The 24,372-nt window shown below is 42.2% G+C and overlaps 1 protein-coding gene across 4 annotated transcripts in view; it reads left to right on the top strand.

Moving 5' to 3' along the window:
• The window catches only part of Sgk3 (serum/glucocorticoid regulated kinase family member 3), a 116,506-nt gene that overhangs the window by 54,465 nt on the left and 37,669 nt on the right, over nucleotides 1-24,372 (top strand). For all 4 annotated transcript variants that reach the window (XM_027398869.2, XM_027398866.2, XM_027398867.2 and 1 more), the window contains one exon: nucleotides 23,282-23,501. In XM_027398869.2, coding sequence (XP_027254670.1) covers nucleotides 23,406-23,501 — 96 coding nt within the window. In that variant the 5' untranslated portion in view covers nucleotides 23,282-23,405. The remainder of the gene's footprint in view (nucleotides 1-23,281; nucleotides 23,502-24,372) is intronic.

Below are 24,372 nucleotides of genomic sequence, written 5' to 3'. Positions count from 1 at the left end.
TGACTTTTGGATTATTTGGACCAGGCTTCAGAGCTCAGAGGACTCCTTGTAAAGTGCCAATGACATTTTTAAAGTACAGGGGACCATTGACAGGTTGCAAACCAGTTTTCACTCTTGCTTGGTAGTTGGTTCCACTTCTGTTGTCACCTGGGTAAGACTGCAGTTAAGGAAATGTACTAACAACCATAATAATACATAGTGTTCCCTGAAAAGGGGAACTGTAAGTTTCATTTCTGGAGTGTTGAAAACCTTCCTGGTCCAATTCTGAGACATGCTGTGTGATTTTTATTTTAGCCTTGAGAATTTTGCTGAAATCAAAAGGGGATGACATCTTTATCTTACTTGCATGGGGAAATAAAAAAGATCAAGAGTTGAATTACAGCAAGGGAAAAGAGAAAGCTTAAAGAATGTTGACAATAATCATTGACTGACTGACCCATGCTTTTGAAGCATTTGTGATGGTTATATCACTTGTTCGGGTCATGGAAAGGAAAAGTGCATAAAGCATTTTCCTTTTTTTGCTGGGTGTGGTGGCACATACCTTTAATCCCACACTTGGGAGGCAGAGGCAGGAGGATCTCTGTGAATTCTAGAGCAGCCTGGTCTACATAGTGAGTTCTAGGACAGCCCGGGCTATGTAGAGAGACCCTGTTTCAAAACAAACAAACATAAAAGAAACCCAAACTATTTTCCTTTTTTTGTGCCCTTGCCATTGGAACCAGCTTGCACACTACCACTGCTTTTTATTTTTTATTCTCTCCATGAATCTCAAGGATTTAGTCTTCAAAACAAGTCTTATTTATTGCTTGCTTATTTATTTATTTAATTGCGTTGGTGTTTTGCCTGCATGTGTGTCTGTGTGAGGATGTCAGATTCCCTGGAACTGGAGTTTCAGACAGTTGTGAGCTGCCATGTGGGTGCTGGGAATTGAACCCTGCTTCTCTGGAAGAGGAGCCAGTGCTCTTAACTGCAGAGCCATCACTTATTTTCCCAATTTTATATAAGTCAAGCATATACTATTGACACTCTTAGCTTTTGGTTACTGTGATATGACTAGTGTTTCAGCATCATACTTTTTAATAATGACAAATAGAGAATCTTGTTGCTAGTAACTTGAAAAATTAAATTGTAGTTGGATATAGAATTTTAGTTAGGCCTCTTGATATTGAAAATCAAAACTTCTATCAGCATTTTCTGGGGTCTGGAGCCATTTGCTAAATAACTTACATTTTAGTTTGGAGATAAACATTTTGAGTTACAGAACAATACAAGGCAGCCCGATGACTACTGGGTTGAACATTGTAGCAATTATCCTAGGTCTGGAAGTTAATTGTATCAGGACAAAGAAGATTCTCTGGGCTAAGAGACTGCTAAGGTCTATTAGCTACATGCTGTGGGTATTGTCAAGGAGCCAGTCTGTCACTGGCTGATGTATATACAAGACAAAAGCTGGGGATTTGCCAGAAAGTAGATTAGGTTCAGAGCAGAGTGGAGACCTTGAGTTACCTGAATTTGTGCTTTTTACAAACATGGCGGTGAGAATGGGGAAAAGTCATTGAAGACACTCTGAGATGGGGGAAGTTGAGGATGTAGAGACCTCTGTGAAGAAGACAGAACAAAGGTTTGATCTTGGACAAAAAAGTATCATTGTTATTATCACACAGGAAATTCAGGATACAGCCTGAATGGAGTAGATCCCAGAAGCTGCCTGGTTTATTCTGTTTTTAAGTGTCACTTACTTTATGAACACTGATGGGCCATTCCTTCTATTCATTCTTCTTAGAGTTGGGCCTAGTAGGACCAACTCTGTAAGGGCATTTAGAGATCATGAGGCCAACGTCATTTTATTGATATGCAAATTGAGGGCTTTGTATTTTGTGACTTCCCTGTAGGGTACTGAGTGTGGCTGTCTTGGCATTCATTTCTGAAGTTCTTGAAGTAGAGATTATTGTGTGTCAGTTTCTACTATTTACAGTAAAGTGAACCCCATTTTGCCCTGCATTTATTCAATTGCCATCAATCGAATGAGTTGATTCATGTCATTTTTAAACTTAGATACATGCTTTCATACTTAAGACAATTGAAAAACCCTTCCTTTCTTTTATCCATATACCTAATCAAAAACCATATAACACATTATGGACATTCATGCTGTCAAAAAAAAAAAGAAAAAAATAGGTGAGTGAGCATTTGGATTGTGGTTCAGCAACAAAGCACTTGTCTTGCTTGCATGAGGCCCTAGGTTCAGTCCCCAGTACTGAAAAATAAATGCACTTATAGATCTTAATTTGCTTTTACTTTACTAATCTAGACTTGAGCCGCACTAAGTTCATAAAAGGATTGTTCGTTCCAGTGAGCCCAGCAGTTTTTATAGCCAGAGCAGGGCTGAAAAGGGGGAATCACAGAAAAGGGGGATTAGATATTTTTGAAGTTGCTTTCCTAATATGGTGGGCACGGGGAAACTGAAGATAGAGTGATAACTGATTGATTAACAGCAGGTCACTTAAGATTAATCTTTATAACAACTAAAGGGTTTAAATGGCAGAAGGATTATTGGCCTATTTTTTCAGAAAATTTCTGTATTTTTCGTTTTCCTGTCTGAGACGGTGAGATAATTTTAGTGCCATTCAGTGAGTACATTTGATTTTTAGTTCAGTCTTTTGGTGCCTAGTACAGGAGCTGAGTCTAAGACAGTTCTCTGGCAGATTTTATTTAACTAAGCCAAACTTGGTTTGGGTGTGGCAGGTCTGCCCTCTTACATGTGCCCGAGATTAATTTAAACTGGGGGTGATGACTCTTACCTGTGGCCAGTGCCCATAATTCCTTCCTCCCTTCTTTGCTTCTCCTAGTCCCCCTTGCTCTCCAGGGTGCCCTTGAACTGGTTATGTAGCAGAGGATGACCTGGAATATGATCCCTTTGCCTCCACCTCCCAAGTCTACTCTATCTGCCCATCCACCCACCCATCCGTTCCTCCATCCACCCATTTACCCATCTACCATCAGGGTCACAGGTAGTCGAGTTTGTCCTTTAACTCACTGAGTAGACAAGCCTGCCTCAGCCTCTTGTAAGTGCTGATTGCCGACTGCCTGTGCCACCATGCCCCCCTCCCTTTATAGTTTAAAAGGAAACAGGAGATCCTGAGATGGAGATTAGTAACGGAATTATTTTCTTTGCCCCTCTGAATACCACCCTTCCCCAATGACTCTTCGCACGTGGAACACTGAATTCGCGTGTGCCTCCTACTTTGACCGGGTGGCTAAGTGAGCCTTGTCACTCTAAAGTCTCACCTTAGCTGGACCCTGGAGAAAGAGCTTTGTCTTTTCCACCCCAAGCCTCTTCACTTGAAACCTGTAGGACTTTCTTCTCTTCCCTGGTCTTGGGTTCCTCCCTTCCTTCCACACCACCCTACATCCCCAGGTTCAACCCCCCACAGCGGGGGGAGGGGAGAAGAGGGAGCAGCAGGCTTTATTTACTTGGGACCTCTGGTGATGCGGTCTGCGGAAACCTTTGTCAGGCGCCAGGTGACTGGCGGGGGCGGGACGCGGATGTGGGCGGGGCGGTGACGGGGGCGGGACGCCCGGCGCCCCGAGGGCAAGCGTTGAGGCCAGCCGGGCTAGGGTGGCGCAGCTGTGTGGCGCTTCCAGCTTGCCACGCGCTAGGGCTGGGTTCCCGGAGGTAAGCGTGCTCCGGGGAGCACAGTGGGAGCTGGGTGGGCCGGGTGACCGCAGGTGTGTCCAGGCTGTCCCCCACACCCCGGACTTGCATGCGGGACAGGGCCAGTGGGCGGGCCCTGGAGGGACTGGACGCAGACCTCCCACCGGTCCTGCGGGAGCTGCGGCTCTGGCCACCGCACTTGCTCCGGAGGTAGGAGGCTAGAGTGCTTCTACACACGCCCTTCACAAGCCCCCAGAAACCTCAGGTAGTGTACAGATATTTGTTCCTTAAAACACACGGCTGGGGCTCGGTTCAGGACTTTTGTCTTGGGGTTGCCCGCCGGAACGGAAAGGTGCGACTAATAAGGGACTGTTAAGAGGACCCCAGGGTTCCAGTAGGGAGCAGGACTTGGAGATTAGCGCGCAGGCTTCTAAGTTGGAATACCTGAGCTCCGGTGTACTTATTAACTAAAAAACTTGAGCAGTTTGCTCAGCTTTTGTGCGCCGTGGTTTTCAGGTATGTAAAATGATGGTGCTGTTACTTGTAATATTCCTGGATTGTTGTGAAGATTGGGTTAATACTAGTGCCTGGCAATGCATATTGGTTATTTTCGCTCTCTGCATTCTGATGAGCATGAATCTGTAAGGTTGTCGTTTCTGGGAATCCAAGCCTCTCCTCACATCTGTTGTCTGAAGTGCTTGGTAGATCCCTTTGAGGCAGTGTTTGTGAACTGAGAACTGAAGGTTCTTTTCTCTAGGACTAAGGGTAGTCTGATCACTTTGTTTCAAATCAGCTCCTCCCTAAACGTTACTAACACCTCTTTTTCTTCTGTTGTGGTGCTTGGAATGGAACTCCCCTCACCCCTCACCCCCCACCCCCAACATGTCTGCCCATGAACCAAACTACACCTCCGTACTCGTAAACCTTAGTTTTGAAGACTATTCTAAAGGAAGGATGGAAGAAGATACTTTTTTTAGGGTGAGTGCAGCCTCATTTTGAGAATCGGTAGATTCGTTGAAAAGCAATTCTTAGGACTTGATGCTAAACTTGCGCTGTTTGGGACGAATGCTTATTTTGAACTGTGCTATTGCAAGAGTGTATAAACCAGAGCACCCAAAATAGGTGCTCCATCGTCCAAGCAATAGATTAACACATAGAAACAGGATGGAAAGAGAGCTGGAAGCCGGATGTGGTTACAAGCGTGGGCTTGTAACCTTTGCACTTAGGAGCCAGACAGGAGGATAGCCATCTTGGGCTTCATAGTTCAAGGTAAGACCTTGTCTCAAGCAAAACAAAACAACAACAAAAAAAAAAAAAAAAAAAGGAAAAGAAAAAAATTCTGAAGTCAGTCCTGCTGGTTTTTACAGATGAGGATGTGTCCAAAGACAGACCCAGAACCAATGAATGACAGAGCTTAGATCTCAGCCCTGCTGATCAAATTATAATACCAAAGGAAGATTGATCCTCACAGTTCTCATGGCAGTTACTGTTTTTATTTTTGACAGTTTTATGGTGCTGTGGATTTCTTCTCTCAGCAACATCCTGCTTGGTAGTTTAATTGCATGATTCATAATCATTCTTCAGCACCTTTGATTTAAATCACAAGTCTGGAAGTTGCTGCATCAATTATTGCTTGGAGGACAAGATGATTGTCTGAAGCTTTGTACAAACATGTTCTAACAGTGCTTTTGTTTTTCAAAATGCAGTTCGTTTCTCTGTGTGCAGAAGCTACAACCAACTTAAATAAACTGACCTGGTTGACAGTTTGTTATCACTGTTATTGGAGAAGTTTTCTCCATTGGGTAGGATACAGTCAGGAAGTGATACCCATAATGCTAGCCCTGAAATGTGAATGGAGAGGTTATGTGGCAATGTAGCTGCTAACTTCAAAAGCCTTTCAGAGTAAACTTATTTTGAGATACGATGTGTTAGTTGCTGACTTCCCGGCTCTGTACATTGCTCACTCCCTCACCTCTGGGTATTTGTTCAGATGTTCCCTTCGTATTTAAAGCTGCATCCAGCCCCACATTTCCTATAACATATACTTACCTGCTTATATAATTATGCATCTGCTGTCTGCCTCTAGAGGTTCCATGAGGCTAAGGGTGCTTCCACTTGTGTTACCTGCTTTGTCCCAAGTGCCTGGAAACAGTACTTGGCCCAAGAAGATACTTCCAGCACAGCTTAAAATCACACCAGCTAATACACCGACACTTGCCTTGCCTGCCCCTCTTCTCTTCTTTCAGTATTCCTCCTTGTTGCCCAGGAATAAACCCTGACACAATGTTTAATTCCCCCCTACCTTGCTCATTTGTAGCTATTAAGTTTTTTCCAAACAAGCCACTCCCATTGTTGTTGAGCCCTCTGTTCTGTTCCATCTAATACACCTACAGACTTGAAGTTCCCCTTTTTGAAGGCTTTCACTTCACTTTGCACAGTGAGAAGTGAAGTTGCATTCATCTTCCTCCTACATGGCGATCTCAAACACACTTTTTCAGCCTCTGTGTCCTACAGATAGATAAAAACAGTGATCCCAACTTAGGCTTTTAACTATGCAGTAAGGTTCCGGTGGCAATGCTTTGTAAAAATCCCAAGATGAGTATCAATTGCTTTGTGATGGTTGTTTGTGTTAATGACTTGGTTGCTTTTCTCAATGTGAGCAGGCATTCAGAAAAACTGATTTAGTAGTTCTTCCCTGGTTGCGCTGAAGACCTCTGCTGCCCTTTCTGTTTAGAGTGCCCCGGCCCCTGACCAGCCCATGCCACAACACCCCCAGATACTGGATGAGTTTAGTTGGAGTTAGTTTGCCCTTTCTCACATTTCTGGTGGTAGCTTTCCCAGAAATTGAACAGTCTTCTGTGACTTGTGATTCTTTTTAGTGTTTTTCTTTTACTCTGTTGCTGTATCGAAACAGGGCATGATGTATGCATAAAGAGTTTCCATATCTTCTTTATATTTTTCCAGTTACCTTTAAAGGAAACAAGAAGCCGGTGTATCTGCTTTTTAAGTAAATGTGAACTCAAGTTCTAATAGACCTTCAAATCATTAAAGATGGAGCATCACCACTTGTTTTGCAAGTAGGGTCTTGGAAAGATGGCAGGGAAGTAGAGTAGGAAGTAAAAAAGATAGTAATGAAAACATTGTAGGTTTTTAAGGGAGTGAGTGTAGGGAGAGCAGTATGCTTTGGTGCATAACAGGCAGGCAGATGTTTTTAAAAATGTATAGTGCTAACCTCACTCAGGAAGTTGTTGGGACAGGGCAGACTGCATAGGGTACCATCTGCAGTTTTGGATTTTCTTGTGGAGTATTTTGTTTTTCTCTCTCCAGGCACACATAGTCCTGTTTCTCTGCTTTGTTTTCTGAGCTGGGTGGGATGGAACATTCTCTTCTGTTTGGCTCTGACTTAACACAACGTAATATTTCTCTGTGTCTGGCTGTCTCCTTCCCACCCTTAGATACACACCTCTGTGTAGTCTAGGTTGTGACGTTCCAGTCCTTCCGTTCCAGCCTGTGAGTGCTGGGATTACAGGCACACTGTGCCTGGCTTTGTTTTTAATCTTAAAATATGTGCATACCTCTTTTTAAGTCTGTTTTCCTATATGTTTGGAGAAGATACATCCCAGAGTTTTTAATGTTATTGAAGGAGTGTGGTCGCTCTGGGTTTGTTGTTGAAGCTTACAGTTTTTGCTTGATATCAGCATTTGGTTTAACAAAGTCGTGCATGATTATACAGTGAAAATGTGTCTGTGTACATATTCCAGTTGAGTCATTGTTTTTATTTTACTTGTGATACTTTCAGAAATAAACTTGATTCAAGAATTTATTCTAAAAGCTGAGATAGGAGGATCTGGATTTTGTGACTAGCCTGAGAAAGACCTTTTTTTTTTTTTTTTTTTTTTTTAAGAACTTCAAACATTTCTGCAATTCAATTGTTATCTCTTTCTGTTGTATCCCAAACTGAGCTGGGCTTTTCTGTGTTGGGGTATGCATTAGCCTAACTTTGTTCTTGAGTTTTAATATGTAAGCAGACATAGGTCTGAATTTATTTCCCCATTCCTAGAATGAAGCTTGCAGTTACTAATGCAGAAAAGAGTTACTAGGGAAAACTATGTTGTAAAGGTCTTAGTTTAGACATTTTACAGCTTTAAGCTAAAATTTTATGTTTTGCTTTTGCTAGTGGTATTAGTTAGTAGGTCAGGACTTGGATCATGTGCTGTAATTTCATTAAGTACTATAATTTAAACATGTAATTGGTTATAATTAGTGTGCTTTTGGGACCATCTTCAAATGTGATAACCAATAAAGCTTACTTTCAGGAGAAATTTTAAAAGAAGATTACTCGTTCTGGAGTAAATTTGAGGCCACCCTGGTCTATGAGTTCCAGGACAGGTTCCAAAGCTACAGTGAAACCCTGTCTCCTCGAAAAACCAATAAATAAATTAATAATACTACCTAAGCGTTTGTGTTCATCCAAACACTCCTTGTTTCTGAGATGTCTTTATTAAGGGTGTGATGAACGAACGATAGATTGAGGCACACTCCAATGAGACATCTAAGGCACACAGGAAGCACATGAAAGTATATCTTGAGTTTTGAGGGAGTTTTATTAAGATACCACAGCCTACTGGTGTGTATGCTGAAGGGAGTGATGGAGTAAGGAGGAACAAAGTGCTGATTCAGAAGGATGTCCAAGCACTCACTTACAAGGTTATGGTTATTAGAAGATCTCCCAGCCCACTGTATCAGCCGGAAATTCTGGGCATATCTCAGATTTAGCCGTGAGCTATTGTGGGAGGAGTGGGGTGGAGGCAGGTTAGAATTGAAGCAGAGATAGCAGAGAAATCTCAACTGGTAGTTGTTGAATTTGTGGTGTGTGTGTGTGTGTGTGTGTGTGTAGTGGTAGTTGTTGAATTTGTGTGGTTTGTGTGTCAGTGTGTCTGTCTCCTCTGTCTAAAATCTTCCAGTTTCCACAGTCACAAACCAGCCTTGTTTCAGTCCTCCCACTCTGCCAGTGGTTGCTGTCTTCCAGGTATGTCCTTGAAGTTCTGTGTGTGTTCACATATGCCTGCAGAGCATCTGAATGGAAAGGCTTGGAAGAACAGTGCAGCTCTGTTGTAACTGGGACCCCAAGACACAGTGACCTTGGGAGGCTGAGAAGGACAGGGCCCAGCCTTGCCACCACTGTCACAGTTCCCCTGTGGGTTCTGGATCAAGTGCAGGTTGTGCATCATGGAGAACCTTAGAGTCTTCCTTTCCTGGCAGTTCTGATTCTAGCGAGGAATACAAAGGGCCCTCAGTGGCTGCTTTGCTGCCTCTCTCGACCTGTCTGTAATAAAATAGTCAGTTTCAGGGAGTAGGCAGGCTCATGTGGCTTCCGCTGAGGCTCTTGGACCCTTCTCAGATTGGTAGATGCATACTTTTCATTGTAGTTCCAACTCTATCACTTTTCACTATCAAAAATCAGGATGAATAAAGTTGCCTCTAAGAAAATATAACAAATTTAGGTAAAAAATGGGACAACTCTGTGATTACAGAAGAGGGGAAAGTTTGAGGGGGTGGAGCAGGCAAGGGAGGAAGGATGTGTTAGCAAGGAAAACAGGAAAGGTTGTAACTGATTCATCCTGCCAGCCCTGGGAAAGGGAGAAGGTTACTATGTATCTTTCATCAGGATCCCGTTAGGTTTTAAAATCTCTGCTGGGCAACCTAATTTACAGATGTGACAAAGACTGGCTTTGTTTCTGTGGAAACATTTCAGATGTGTTTGGAGCCAGCATCCTCAGAGGCAGAAGTACATAAAAAACATGTATATGATTCTACAGTAGACTTTAATATAAGTAACCAGTCGGTTTGAGGTTAGAGGGTGTTTTAAATGTAATTTTAAAACCATTGATCTTGTTTCCTACTTAGGAATAATCCCTCCCCTGCCCCCAACTTCCAAGGTAAACTAGTGTATGCTATATTTTTCAAGTCTCTCACCTTCCCTGTATCCAGTTTTAGCTTCCTAGTCAAATTAGGAGGTAGTATGGAGATTTGTCATTTGCCCCTAGCCATCACGTGTGCGCCCCCCCCCCATTATTACCATCTCACACTACCAAGGTTCACTTATCAGTTGATGAGCACATCATAATCACCCAAAGTGGGTACATTAGGGTTTCTCTTTCAGTATATCTTGTATGAATATGTACAAGTTGTAATGCTGTTTTCCGGTTTAGTGTCATACAGATTACACCTTTAAAATCCTGTACTCTGTCTTTTTCTCATGCACCCTGTTGCCCTTGTAGCCACTTACCTTCTTATTGCCTTGACTTGGATTTCAGTTAGATGAGACCTCAGAGAAAGGGGCCTTTCAGTCTTGCTTTTCTTGGTGATGTGTGTTTAAGGTGCCCCCACCCCGTTCTGTTTAACTTCAGAGCTCATTTGTTTTTAGCACTGAAGAATATTCCATTGTCTAAATGCATCACTGTTTATTAATGTGTTTAACCACCAAAGGATATCTTGCCTCTTAAGTTTGGGCAGTTATGAATAAAGCTGTTCTGACATCCATTCATAGGTTTTTGTTGTTGTTGTTGTGTGTGTGTGTGTGTAAATTTTGAACTCAATTAAGTTTTGTTTGTTCTTGTTTGTTTGAATGAGGTTGTTTATTAATCTAGCATGTTTTCTCTCACCACCTTGTTGTCAGCTGCCGCCTATTCTATCCAGATCCCTCTGTCCCCAAGGTGTTAGTTTATGGGCTCCATCGTGGTTCTTTTCTAGTATTTTCAGCTCCTGGTTGGGCCACACCCCCAAGAGGCTCTACTGATGTCCTTTCTGTTGGTCATGGAGCTAACTCTAGCCTGCCCTGAAGGTACAGGTGCTGCACTGTGGAAGCAACTCATGTGTAGAACCAGTTTTTATCATGGGAATAGAGCTCTTTATGCTTGGCCAGCTTGACCGTGCCACCCATTTTGGGGACTTTCAGCTTCCTGGACTTTCTGAGAAAGGCTTCTGGTCTATGTACTCTACAGTGATTTACAAGTGTCTGCTGGTTCTTGTCTTTTACATTCATTGCAGGCATTGTGTGGCCTCAATGCTGCCAGCCAGGGAAAACGGTTGGGCTTTTATTATTACTATTAAATATTTAATATGTGTGTGTGTGTGTGTGTGGTGTCTATGCACATGTGTGTGCAGCACCTAAGGCCAGAAGTGGATTCAGGTCTCTTGGGATTGAGGTTTTGGGCAGTGTGCTGGAAACTGAACTCGGGTCCTTTACAGGAGCAGCAACTACTCTAAACCATCATGTTTTAGTCTTTTAAAGACTCCATTGGAGTGTCTTCCAGAGTGGCTCTGCTGCTCCTCTTCCCCTCCAGCAGAGAATAGGGATGCCTGTTCTTCCTCACAGCATTTGGTGGTCTACAGTTGGCCATTCTAATAGCCGTGTATCTTTTTGTTACTTCTTCTCCCTTCTACTCCTCTCTCTTCTCCTTCCTTCCCACCCCTCTGCTATAGTGGGACTGTATGCAGGGCCTTGTGTGTGCTAGGCAAGCATCCTCTCCCCACTGTGTCCCTAGGATCTCTTGTTTTAAACTTGTATCTTTCTGACAATACATTATTAAGAGCATCCTTTCAGGTGCTTATTTGCCATCTGTAAATTATCTTTTGTTTTAAATTATCTTTGTGTGTGCAGTGAGGGAAGTGTTGTGTGACGCACTGTGTATGTGGAGGTCAGAGGATAGTCTGTAGGAGTTCAACCATGTGGGTCCCAGAAATGGATCTAAAGTCCTGACATCATGAAACTTGGCGTCAAGTCTTGTTGACCAGCGTGTATCATCTTTAGTGAGAATGGATGTTAAGGTCTTTGATCCATTTTTAAATTGTATTTTTTAAAAACCCCTTTTAGGCACTCCTTGAATAGCTTTTCCAGTCTGGTGGCTTGCCTTCAATGTCTTCATATTCATTGGATTTGACCTGTCATGTTGTAGCTACAGAGTCCTAACCATATCAGAGGCCATCTAGATTTTCTTCCAGGACTTTCCTTGTTTTGCATTACACATCCAAGGGTTTTCTTTGGTACCTTCCTGTGTCTTTTAGCTCCTACCTGTGACTATCATGGTTTTCAAATACCAGTTCCCTGTTCTGCCATGCTTCAGACACTCATAGCTTTTCAGTCTTAATCCCTTGCCTTTACAAGACTCTCAGTCTCTGACCTCCTGCTTTATTATTTAAGAATGGATGCTGATAACTCATGAGCGTGTCTGCCTTTCAATATGGTATGGTTTGCTAGGTACTGAACCAGTCATTAAGATCCATGAAGAAATAGGCTTCAGAAACTGCATTAATGGTGGGGTTGGGGTTTCTCTAGCCCAAACTAGCCTCAATGACCTTGACCCTCTGATCTTCCTACATCTGCCACAGGAATGTGCCGGGGAAGATTGAACCCAGGACTGCACAAACACGAAGGGCAATCAGTCTACTAGCTGAGCCACAGCCCCTAAAACTATGCTCATGTAGAGGTAAAAGTAGAACCACCTTTGATCTTTTTACTTAAGAGACTTTTGTCTTACCTCAAACAGAAACAGAGTGGTCCAGGACAGTCATTAGCATATAATAGACAAGAAAATGGAGACTCTGGAGGGAAATGCTTTAGAAGCATAAATGAATGTCCATATATCTAGGCACTGTTTAGATGAACAAAATTTTAACACAGAATTTGAGCATATTTCTAGTATAGAGTTTCACCCATATGTATATAATCTAAAATAAAATCTTTAAAATAAATAAATACAAATAAAAAGATAAACTACCTCTGAAGATGGAGACTCCTGTTCCATCTGGTCCCACAGCCATTTAGCCCCAGATAAACACATGGACACTATATTAATTATTAAATTGTTTGGCCAGTTGCTTAGGCTTCTTATTGGCTAGCTCTCTCTTAAGTTTTATTAACCCATTTCTATTAATCTATGTATATTGCCAAGAGGATATGGTATGTTACTCCTTTGGCAGCATGGCATCTCTCTTGTGGCTTCTCTCTGCCTCTCCCCAGCCTTCTCCTAGTCTGGTAGACCCACTTATGCCTCCTGCCTGGATACTGGCCAATCAGTGTTTTATTCATCAACCAATAAGGGAAACTTATATACAGAGAGTACCCACACACACACACCAGACCTCTCCTTTACTGAAAGCATATAGCTGGGTGGTGTTGGCGCACTCCTTTAATCCCAGAACTGGCAGTGGGGGGTAGGAGGGTTGTGGGGGGGGTGTAGAAACAGACAGATCTTTATGACTTAGAGGCCAACCTGATCTACAGACAGGGCCAGAACATCCAGGGCTGCACAAAGAAACCCCCTCTCAAAATAAAAAAACAAAACAAAAAAAGAAGAAAAGATAATATGCTTTTGCTTTATACTTATTTTTAATTTTTAATAATTTTATTGAGAATTTCATATATATAGTATATTTTGATCATATCTATGTCCTTCTTTTCCTCACCCCCCAACTTTCCTCAGACTCTTCCAAAAACTTGGGTTTTGTTTGTTTTGTATATTTTTTTAATCATGAGCTGACTACAATTAGTGCTACCCAACATACACATGGATTGGGGCTGACCACTGAAGTATGGACAGTCTATCAGGGCCGTACCACCAAAGAAAAATGACTTTTATCTCAACAGCCATCAGCTACCAGTGGCTCCTCTGCTAAGGATGGGGCCTCATGGGTTCTACTCCATCTGTTGACTGCCTTGGTCTTGTTCAGGTCTTATGCATAAAAACTAGGGCTGCCGTAAGTTCATGAGTGCAGCGGCAGCCTTATGTCTAGAAGATGGCACTTCAGAGACTTTCCCCATCCTTCAGCTTCCACATTCAGGAACATGCTAAGTCTGTCCACTCTCTCCTCAACATTCAATGTAGTAGTTGAAGTCTTAGCTAGAGCCATAAGACAACTAAAGGAGAGGTCGGTAGTAAGCTTCATTTTATGCTGTGATTTGGCATCTAATGACTTAGTCTCAATTGAGTCATGTCTCATTTGCCAGGGCAGACCAGCTGCCCCCAAGAACAACTGCAGGATGGTCTTCAGCCTTTCTGGCAGAGTGAAGGCACATCCCTTTCCTTACTGTTGTTGTTATTTATTGTTGTTATTATCTGAAAAGCTACATACTGTTGAACTTCCCCCAAACTTGCCATTTTTTTTAAAAAAAGGATTTCTTTATTTGTATTTCATGTGCACTTGTGTTTTGCCTGCATGTATGTCTATGTGAAGTTGTTGGGTCCCCTGAAACTGGAATTACAGGCAGTTATGAGCTGCCATGTGGGTGCTGGGAATTCAACTTGGGTCCTCTGGAAGAGTAGCCAGTGCTCTTAACTGCTGAGCCATCTCTCCAGCCCCCAAACTTGCCATTTTTATTCCCACATGACCAAAATAGCTTTTCCTATTCTTTGCCAGTTGTGGTGTGTGTTTGCTTGTCAGTTTCCTTGTCTGTTTTCATTCTACTCTGTTCAGTGTGTGATCAGAGGGTGCTTCTGTAGAATGTTAACTGCTTGACTTTTATGAAATAAATAAGAGTTAAAGCCATGCAGTGGTGGCACACACCTTTAATCCCTGTACTCTGGAGGCAGAGGCAGGTGGATCTTTGTGAGTCGTGAGTTCCAGGACAGCCAGGGCTACACAGAGAAACCCTGTAAAGGAGCCTTGTCTCCCAGCAGCCACTTCCCAAATTACCATGCACAGGCTTATTGTATTAATTATAAATGCTCTGCTGATTGCTCAGGTTTATTGGTAACTAGCTCTTAGATTTCAGTTAACCTATTTCCATTAATTTATGTATTGCCACATGGACTTGGCTTTACCGGTCTGCTGGCATCTTGCTTCTTGGGCTCTCATTTCTTCTGAAGCCACCCCTCTTCAGTTTGATTGTTCCGCCTAACCTTATTCTGCCTTGCCATAGGCCAAGCAGCTTTTATTATTAACCAATGGAATTAATACATATTCACAGTGTACAGAAGGATCAGATAACAGCAAAACCCTGTCCCAAGAAACCAGAGAGAGAGAGAGAGAATTAAATTCATAGTAAAATTAATGTTACTTTTTCCTAATTCTACTTTTACTACTTACAGGTAAGTTCATGAAAGACAGGCATGGAGGCATGCTCCTGTGGGCCCAACTACTTAAGCTGAAGTAGTAGGATCACTTGAGCCCAGGAGTTCAAGACCAGCCTGGGCAACATAGCAAAATCCTGTCTCAAACCAAAACAAGAAAACAAACAAAAAGTTCGCAAGTCTTTTCTCCATTAGTTCCTGTAGGACACTGTGGACTGTATGTACATATTGTGGAGACAGTGTGATAGGTAGATAAAACCTCCAACATCAACTGGGTTTAAATCCTAACAGTTACGAGTGGAATTTACCTCTTATAAAACTGCACACGAACTTGGGCCATCCAGACTTGCCCAGAATCATTTTTGCCTTTACCATACCAAGTGGGATGCTGCTGCACATACATAGTGGTTTGATTTGGTGACTCAAATAGTGCTCCATTCATTTCCTGTTCCTGTTCCAGTCTCTTGGATGTTCACAGAGAAATGTCTAATCTCTTTCCAGGCTGAGTACCAAGCCGAGAGCCAAACAGGCAGTAGCTGTTGACAAATCCTAAGGACCAATAGTTCTTACTCTTCTCTTGATGCTTGTCTGAGACGCCTTAAGTCATCCTTGCCTGCTGTGTCATTTCTAGCTCTGTTAGAGTGTGACCAGATGCTCAGGAGCTAGGGCAGCTTTTATCGTTACAGTACCTTATAGAGTAGATGTAAAATAAAAACTGGCAGCCCTCTGGGTTTCTGAGCAAGTAGGACAGAACAGCATATCCAGACATGAAGTCTGGGTTGTTTGCTCATGTCTCAAAGGAAGCAGTGTAGTCTCTCACTTGAGACAGGACATCCTGCCTCAGAGCAGTGACATGCTAGAGAACCATCATCATAGCAGATCCCAGAGTTTCTGGGACATTTTATCCTATGCCCTGTGTCTGTGGCTTACATAGATACCCAGAGTGTTTGCTATTTCTTGTTCACTGGGGCCAATTAAGCTAATATCATCAGTGTGGTGGCCTTTGGTCCCTCTAGAGTCTCTACCATATGATGACAATGATGCAAATGTAGCTCTCTGGTATGACAGTGAGTGGTAGGGACTGCCGTTTCTGTCATGTGATAGCAAACTGTATCTCATTGTCTTTACTAATGGCGTTAGAGGAACATTTACCAGGCCACAAGCCATACACTTGCTATCAGGGGTTCTCCTAACTGTCACCATCCCAACATACCTCATCTCAGGTTGCCTTTGGAATTTGTAGCACTACCTGTTTAGATTTAGACAACCATAGTCATGTTCCAAGATTTGTTTTGGCTCTGGCCCAGGTAAGCAGGCAGTTTAAGTGGGGATATGAAAGGATTCAACACTTCTGATTCATCAGTTTTTGATAGCGATGCTGATTTCTGAACTTAGAAGGGATGGGAGTGGAGTATTCTTTGTTGCTTTTTTAGTGAGAATAGAATGGTCAACCCTGAGGGTTGTGTGCCAGGAACAAAATGGGCAGTAGCTGCTGAGGAACTCTAAAGGTCAGCATTTTGCTCCTCTCCGGGTGTTTGTCAGGGATTTTGCCAGGGCCCAGTTTGTATCAGTCCCACGCTACAGAGGCTATCTATTCCGGAATGATATCTTTGGGGCTGCGATCAGAGCCAGCCGAATAGCCCTGGGTCCATCCCTGAGTCAAGGGTGGAGGGGTACTTGACCAGGAAACTCCTAGCTACCCAACAGCAATAAAGATGAGACACAGACATTTGTCAACTCAGGAGGGCTCTCAGTCCATGCTGGAGTCTGGAGTCCATGGTTTATTCAAGCATCCTTTTAAATAGCTTTCCAACAGTGGGAGTGACCACAGAAGACATCTGCTATCGTGTGTAAAGCTGATATCAAATATTTCCTTTAATCCCAGAGGCACCCCTAAAAACTGCACGTCCTCATCAGCTTCTCACCAGTCCCTAGGCATGTATATAAGCTCTCAGAACAGGTGTGGGCACACCTAGGGCCTAGGTCTGTTGTTATGCAAACTAGGAGACATTCTAAAGGACATCTAAAGACAATGTGAGATTCTAGCTCCTGGGATAGAGTTTGAGGCCTGCATCTGAAATACCATAATTGATATTTTTTGGACCCTGACGGGATTTCCACAAGGCTCTTTCTGCTGTCATAGCTTTTTGACAAGGGTCCATTAACTGGGATTTGGTTATACATACTCTTATGTATGTTTCTAATAAAATTCTAGGACTAGGGAAATAGACAAAAGGTAAATATGTGGTTGCTTTGGAACCACTGAGATTCAAGGGCCAATGTCATCTCTTCTTGTGCCATCTTTAGGAGCCCCAGTCTGACTAGTGGAGCACATTTTGGGTCCCCAGAGATTAGTGTCAGTTCACAGATGGTGCTCAATAACATTTGGAAGGGTTTTGTCTTTCCCTTTCTACAGTCTACAGTTGCTATAAACCCTGAGGTGGTGGCAGGTGACTCTTGGGAAAGGCCTTGAAGAAAGATCAGCAGTGCACACTTAGGGCCTTTTTCTTTTCTTTTTTTTAATGTACATGAGGTTTTTACCTGTGTGTTTGCCTGTGTGAGGATGCCAGATTCCTATGGAACTGGAGTTACAGACAGTTGTGAACTGCCATGTGGGTGCTGGGAATTGAACCTGAATCCTTTGGAAGGGCAGTCAGTGTTCTTAATTACTGAGCCATCTCTCTAGCCCTGCTTGTAGCCTTTGGATGGGTCGTGATAATCTTACATTGAATTCAGTGTGTTCTCAATTTATCTTAAGCTTCTTTGTGAGCTCAATTGGGTTATGTGATAATAAAGAACAGTGAGAACATGAGTGAGGGGATTGGTATCTCCTTGAAGAACAACTCAAAAGGGCCACATGGATCAATGGGGATGGGAGACACTGGATATCTGGATGTCCCTAGAGGAGTTCAAGTAGCTTCACTGAGCTTCGAAGTTCAGTTCAATTCAGATGGCCTACAAACCTGTGGGATTGTAGGCCATCATTCTGAGTCTCACTCCTGTTACTCAAATGCTTACTGCATCCATCACCCAAAATCTGCTTTGTAGCAAGTGCCCTGTGCTAGCATCTCAGACTGCAAGGTTGCATGTTTAATTGCTCTTCACCAGTTACCATTACATTCTAGCTTTTATTCTTAGTTCTATCTGCTGGCAGTTATAAGAAATTAAAGACTATAAAGCAGCCACGTTCAACTAGTCATTTGGTTTGTGCATACCTTCAAGGACAGCCGGAACTAACCCCAGCCCTTGTTACAATTTCATCAGCCACTTGAATTTCTAGTATTCTGTCATCTATCTGTACCTGACCTGTGACACCTCACATGTCATTGTGCCATCTTCTCCCTCCATAGAAAGGCTATCACTTATTAATATGTGTCCTAATTTTTATATCTTTTCCCTTTTTACTAAACATAGATTCTTTTATCATTCAGTGTTTCTGCATTGCAGTTTCCCCTCCCTCTACTCCTTTCAATTCCTTCTCCCCTCCTCTCCTCTCCGGATCTACTCCCTTTCTGTCTCTCATTAGAAAAAAGAACACGCTTCCAAGATAACAGCCAAACATAACAAAATAAAATATAATAACACCAAAACCATCACATTGAAGTTGGACAAGGCAAACCAACAAGAGGAAAAGAGCCCCCAAGAGAAGGCACTAGAATTAGAGACCCACTCACTCCCACACTCAGGAATCCTATGAAAATACTAAACTGAAAGCTATAATAAAAACTCAGAGGACTTGCTGCAGCCCTGTGCTTGCTGCTTCAGTCTCTGAATTCATAGGAGGTTTGCTCAGTTGATTTTGAGGACCTTGTTCTCCTGGTTTCTCATCTGCTCTGGCTCCCACACTCTTTCTGCCTCCTCTACTTCAGAGTTCCCTGAGCTCTGAGGGGAGAGAATTGATGGAGACATCCTATTTAGAGCTGTGTGTTCCAAAGTTTCTCTCTGCATGTCTGACTGTGGGTCTCTGTATTTGTTCCTATGGCTGCAGGAGGAAGCCTCTCTGATGATGGCTGAACACATCACTGATCTGTGAGTATAGCAGAATATCATTAGGAGTCTTATCACTACATTTTTTTCTTTTGACTAGTAGTATTGGGTTTTACCCTAAGTCTCTGGGCTATCTGGTCTCTGTTCCTTGATCACCCAAATGGTTCTGGGTATGGTTTCCATCTCATGAGGTGGACCTTAAGTCAGATCAGACACTGATTGTTCACTCCCACATACAAACTTTGTGCCACCATTGCATATCTTGCAGGCAGGAAGATTGTAAATCAGAGGTTTTGTGGTTGGCTTGGTGTTTGCATATCTCTTTTGGTAGCCTGCAGAGTCTTTTACCGTACTATAGACACTAGGACATGGGAAGGTTCTGTGTGGGCACCAGACTGATCACTTGATGTTCAGTAAGTTGTGTGTAAGTGCTGTCTTCAGCAGTGGGGCCTTGCTGTCAGTTTGTGGAGAGCAACTTACTGTCTTGGCAACAGACTGGGTTGTTTGGGGATTTCCATGTAACCCATTGGCCAGCAACTCAATTGAATGTAACCCAGTACCAGTACTGGAAGCTTCGTTTGGTGGCAAGAAGTGGCCGTCTGGGACTCCATTTCCCTCATTATTTAGAGACTTTATATGTTAGGAATGTCCACTATACTAGGTTTCCATACCACCCGCAAATGCTCTTCAATACTAGCTGTCTGTCCCTGCATTCCCTCCCTCAATGCCATCTCCCTTCCCCCTTCCCACCGGATCCTCCTGTTCCTATCTGCCCCACCCCTCCCCCAGTCCACCCATAAAATCTATTCCATTTCCCCCTCTCAGAAAGGTCCATGTACATCGCCTCCCCACCCCCAGTCCCTTCCTCTATACCTAACTTCTCAGGGTGTATAGATTGTAGATTGGTAATCATTTATTTAATGGTTAGTATCTACATATGTGAATACATACCATATTTATCTTTTTGGGTGGGTTACCTCATGCAGGATTTTTTTTTTCCTAATACCATCCATTTGCCTGCAAATTTCATGATGTCATCTTTATAACTGAGTAATTAATATTCCACTGTGTGAATGTACCACATTTTCTTTATCCATTCTTCTGTTGAGGGACATCTAGGTTATTTCCAATTTCTGCCTATTATGAATAGAGCAGTGGTGAACATGGTTAAGCATGTGTTTCTATGGAAGGATGAATCATCCTTTGGATGTATGCCCAGGAGTTGTGTAGCTGAATCTTGAAGTAGATTGATTTCATCTTTCTAAGGAACCACCATATTGATTTCCAGAGTGGCTGTACAAGTTCGTACTCCCACCAGCAATGGAGGAGTGTTCCCTTGCACCATATCCCCTCCACTTGTGTTTCTGATCTTGGCCATTCTGACAGGTGTTAAGATGGAATTTCTTTTTTTCTTTTTCTTTGGAGACAGGGTTTCTCTGTGTAGCTTTGGAGCCTATCCTGGCACTCGCTCTGGAGACCAGGCTGGCCTCGAACTCAGGGAGATCCGCCTGCCTCTGTCTCCCAAGTGCTGGGATTAAAGGAGTGCGCCACCAACGCCCAACAAGATGGAATTTCTTAAGTTTTGATTTGCATTTCCCTGATGGCTAAGGATCTTAAACATTTCCATAAGTGTTTCTCAGCCATTTTAGTTTCCTCTCTTTAGAATTCTCTGTTTAGATCTGTGCCCCATTTTTTTATTGGGCTTTCTGGTTTTGGGGTATCTAGTTTCTTGAGTTCTTTATATATTTTGGATATTAGTCCTCTATTGGATGTGGAGTTGGAAAAAAGCCCTTTCCCAATCTGTAGGCTGCCACTTTTGTCCAAATTATGGCGTCCTTTGCCATGCAGGAGCTTATCAGTTTCAAGAAGTTCCATTTGTTATTGTTGATCTTAGTGTCTTTTTTTGTGTTCTGTTCTCTTAGTCTTCCCTGTGCCAATGCATTCAAAGCTACTCTTCACTTTTTCTTCTATCAGGTTCAGTGTATCTGGTTTTCTATTTCAGTCTTTTTGATCCATTTGTAGTTGAATTTTGTACGTGGTGATAAATAAGGATCTGTTTGTATTCTAGTTTGTATTTCTGGCATTTTGTCAAAGATCAAGTGTCCATAGGCATTGAATTTATGTCTGTCTTCAGTTCAGTTCCATTGATCAACATGTCTCTTTTTATGCCATTACCATGATGGTTTTTTAATTAACTGTATCTTTGTAGTACATCTTGAAATCAGGGATGGAGATACCTCCAGCAGTTCTTTCATTGTTCAAGATTGTTAACCTGTTTTTTTGTTTGCTTGTTGTGTGTGTGTGTTTGTGTGTGTGTATTTCCATATGAAGCTGAGAATTGTTCTTTCAAGATCTGTGAAGAATTGTGTTGGAATTTTGGTGTGGATTGCATTGAATCTGTAGATTGCTTTTGGTCAATTGGCCATTTTACAACTTATACATGAGCATGGGCGTGTAGGACGAATAATAAAAACCCAGAGACAGATATTGGGGTTAAAGCTAAAGATCAGAAAAGCAAACCAGCCAGCCACTAGCTCTTCACGCTACCTCAGACTGAAAGGGCGATCCTGTTTCCACAAATACTCAGATTGAATTCGACTGCATCTGTCTCCACCAAACCTCAGACTGCAAAGCTGTGAGCGCCTTTCTCCTCCCCCTTAATATTCCTGTGTCTGCCATATCACTCCTGTCTCCACCTCCCTAGTTCTGGGATCAAAGGTGTGAGCTCTGTTTCTCTTTTAGACTGATTCACTTTCCTGTAGCCCAGGGTGGCCTTGAACTCACAGAGATCCATCTGCCTCTGTCTCTTGAGTGCTGCGATTGATTACAGGTATGGCCACTACTGTAAGGCCTCAATTGCTAACTAGTGTGGATAGCTTTGCACTCTGCTCTTCAGGCAAGCTTTATTTGTTAGATCATAGACAAAATGTCACATTTCCCTTTTTTGTCTAAAATAGAAAAGTATAACTAATATAAGAAAAACTATATATATACAGGCAGTCCATTTGCATTTGACAAATTCAGAGAAAATACTTCATATCTATCATTTCTTGGTGAGTTCAAAGGGTTGTACCTAATTCATTTTCTATTCTAATTTGCATTAGCAAATTATCTTAATGTCTCTCAACCTTTTACAATTTAACACCTCTTTAGTAAGTTTCTTTTCTGAGTCTGGTAAACAAGGAAAACTGTAACTGTAATATCTAGTCTTCAACTCCCTCAGAGACCTGAGAAGAAATTAACATTAACTGAGTGAGTAGGAAGTACAAACAAGCAACTTCCAAAAAAATGTGAGAAATGACAGAAACAGATGGATGCCAAGGTTCTTCTGTAATATTGGGGCATCCATCTTCAGCCTAAAGGTCTAGAATATTTGACAGACTTTTCTGTGAAGCAGGGTTTTTGAAGGACTGTCCTACCTTATCTTGGCAATGATTAGCAGTCACTCTGTTTTGTGTCCTGCTTGTCCAGTTTGGACAGCATACTGTCAACAGTCAAGGCACTTCTTGCCCAGTGGCTTACTTTTGCCATAAAGAACATAAACTCCATGTGGAGTTTCTTCAGAGCCCATCATCTTCTCTGTAGTATGTTGGTGCTGCCAAGAGCAGACATGTCTCATTGTCATAAAAAAACAAAACCCACATGGGGGATCTTTCCATCTTCTGATATCTTCTTCACATTCTTTCTTCAAAGACTTGAAGTTCTTGTTATACAAGTCTTTTACTTGCTTGGCTAGAGTTACCGTAAGATATTTTCTATTATTTGAGACAATTGTGAAGGGTGTAGATTCCCTGATTTCTTTCTTAGAAATTAGTCTGTCATTGTACATAGAAAAACTACTGATTTTTTTAAAATCAATTTTGTATCCTGCCACTTCACTAAAGGTGTTTATCAGCTGTAGGAGTTCCCTGGTGGCATTTTTAGGGTCACTTATATATACTATCATATCTTTTGCAAATTTTATCATGAAGGGGGGTGGATTTTGTCAAAGGCCTTTTCTGTATCTAGTGATATGATCATGTGAGGGATTTTGTTTTTCTTTCAGGCTTGTTTATATGGTGGATTATATTTACTGTTTGTTGTGTTTTGAACCATCCCTGCATCTCTGGGATGAAACATACATGCATGCATGCATGCATACATACATACATACATACATACATACATATGTGTGTTATTGTGTAGCGTGTGAGTGTTCGTGAAAGGTCAGTTGAGGGCATCTGATACTCTGCAGCTGGAGATACAGGAAGTTGTGAGCCAAGCTGGTATTAAGAACAGCCAGATCTCTTGACTGCTGAGCTATTTCTGTGGCCTCATAATGTTATTTTTTTTAAAGAGTTTATTTATTTATTACGTATACAACATTCTGCTTCCATGTATATCTGGACACCAGAAGAGGGCACCAGGTCTCATAACGGATGATTGGGAGCCACCATGTGGTTGCTGGGAATTGAACTCAGGACCTATGGAAGAGCAGTCAGTGCTCTTAACCTCTTAGTCATCTCTCCAGCCCTCATAATGTTATTTTTAATTGGTTTGCTAATTGTGTTTTTTCCTATTGTTTAAGGTTCCATGATGGAGTTTGAACATTACATCAAGAGGCTTCATATTTTGGATTAGTTAATTGTATTTGCCCTCTGCTGAGGACTTTGAAGCTTCAGATTTAGTTTCTGTGTCCTTCAAAGCATTAAATGCAGAGCGATTGTATCATGGACTGCAAGGAGAGCTGCCCAAGCGTAAGCATCCCCAGCTCTGATGAACATAGAGAGAAAAAGAAGAGGTTCACGGTAAGTGTGTGGCCAGAAGTCTAAGAGAGTAAGCACAGTGAATGTTTCCACTTCACCTGTGTTCTTCCCTAGCCAGGAATCCGCCTCCTCTCTTCCACGTGTCCATGTTTTACTTCTTTTGAATGAGCTATCCCCAAAGCCCTCTTGGCTACTGTAACAGTACTTGTCCTTTTTTAGTGCATATTTGTGCCTATTTACCTGTCCCTTTGGAGAACTTTATGAAACTCACACAGCCTCTTGTCATTTGAGTACATCTATCTATGTATGTAGACACTGTCTGTGCACTGTTAGCTTTGTACACACTGTCAGGTGTGAGTCCATGTTAAGGATTGAAATTTTCATAGTGTCTTATGGCATTTAGTTACTTTCCACCACATTTTAAAAATGTTTCCCTCTTCTTTTTTCACCTTAAAGGTAAAGAAGGCATTTCTTATTTTGTTTTTTAGTGCCACAGTATTTGCTGGAGGGCTTTATAAACAGTAGGTACAATGAGTATGTGCTTGTAGTGCTATCAGTGACTGGTAATGGAAAAGAAGCTCTTTAAAATCTTTATTTGCATGTGTATGTGTTCATGTAGTATATACACACATATGGGCCAATAGAGCACAGAAGTAGTAAGGAATCCTCAGGTGTCTTCTGTTACTCTATGCCTTTGAGGCAGGGTCTCTCCTTGAACCTGGAGCTCATGTTTTCTTGGTTACTAAAAGCCACATTACCAAAAGCAAATCTATCTCTGCCTTCCCTCAGAGCTTGGATTACAGATGTGTGCAGAACACAGCCTGCTACATAGTTCTATGATCCAAACTCTGTCTCCATGATTGCATAAGCAGTCTTTTCAGTTGATTTCCAGTTTCTTTGTGTGTGTGTGTGT

This window comes from Cricetulus griseus, chromosome 2 (assembly GCF_003668045.3).
Source record: "Cricetulus griseus strain 17A/GY chromosome 2, alternate assembly CriGri-PICRH-1.0, whole genome shotgun sequence".
NCBI classification, from domain to species: domain Eukaryota; kingdom Metazoa; phylum Chordata; class Mammalia; order Rodentia; family Cricetidae; genus Cricetulus; species Cricetulus griseus.
Note: the sequence above shows the minus strand (reverse complement) of the source record. Positions and strands in the feature narration are given on the sequence as shown.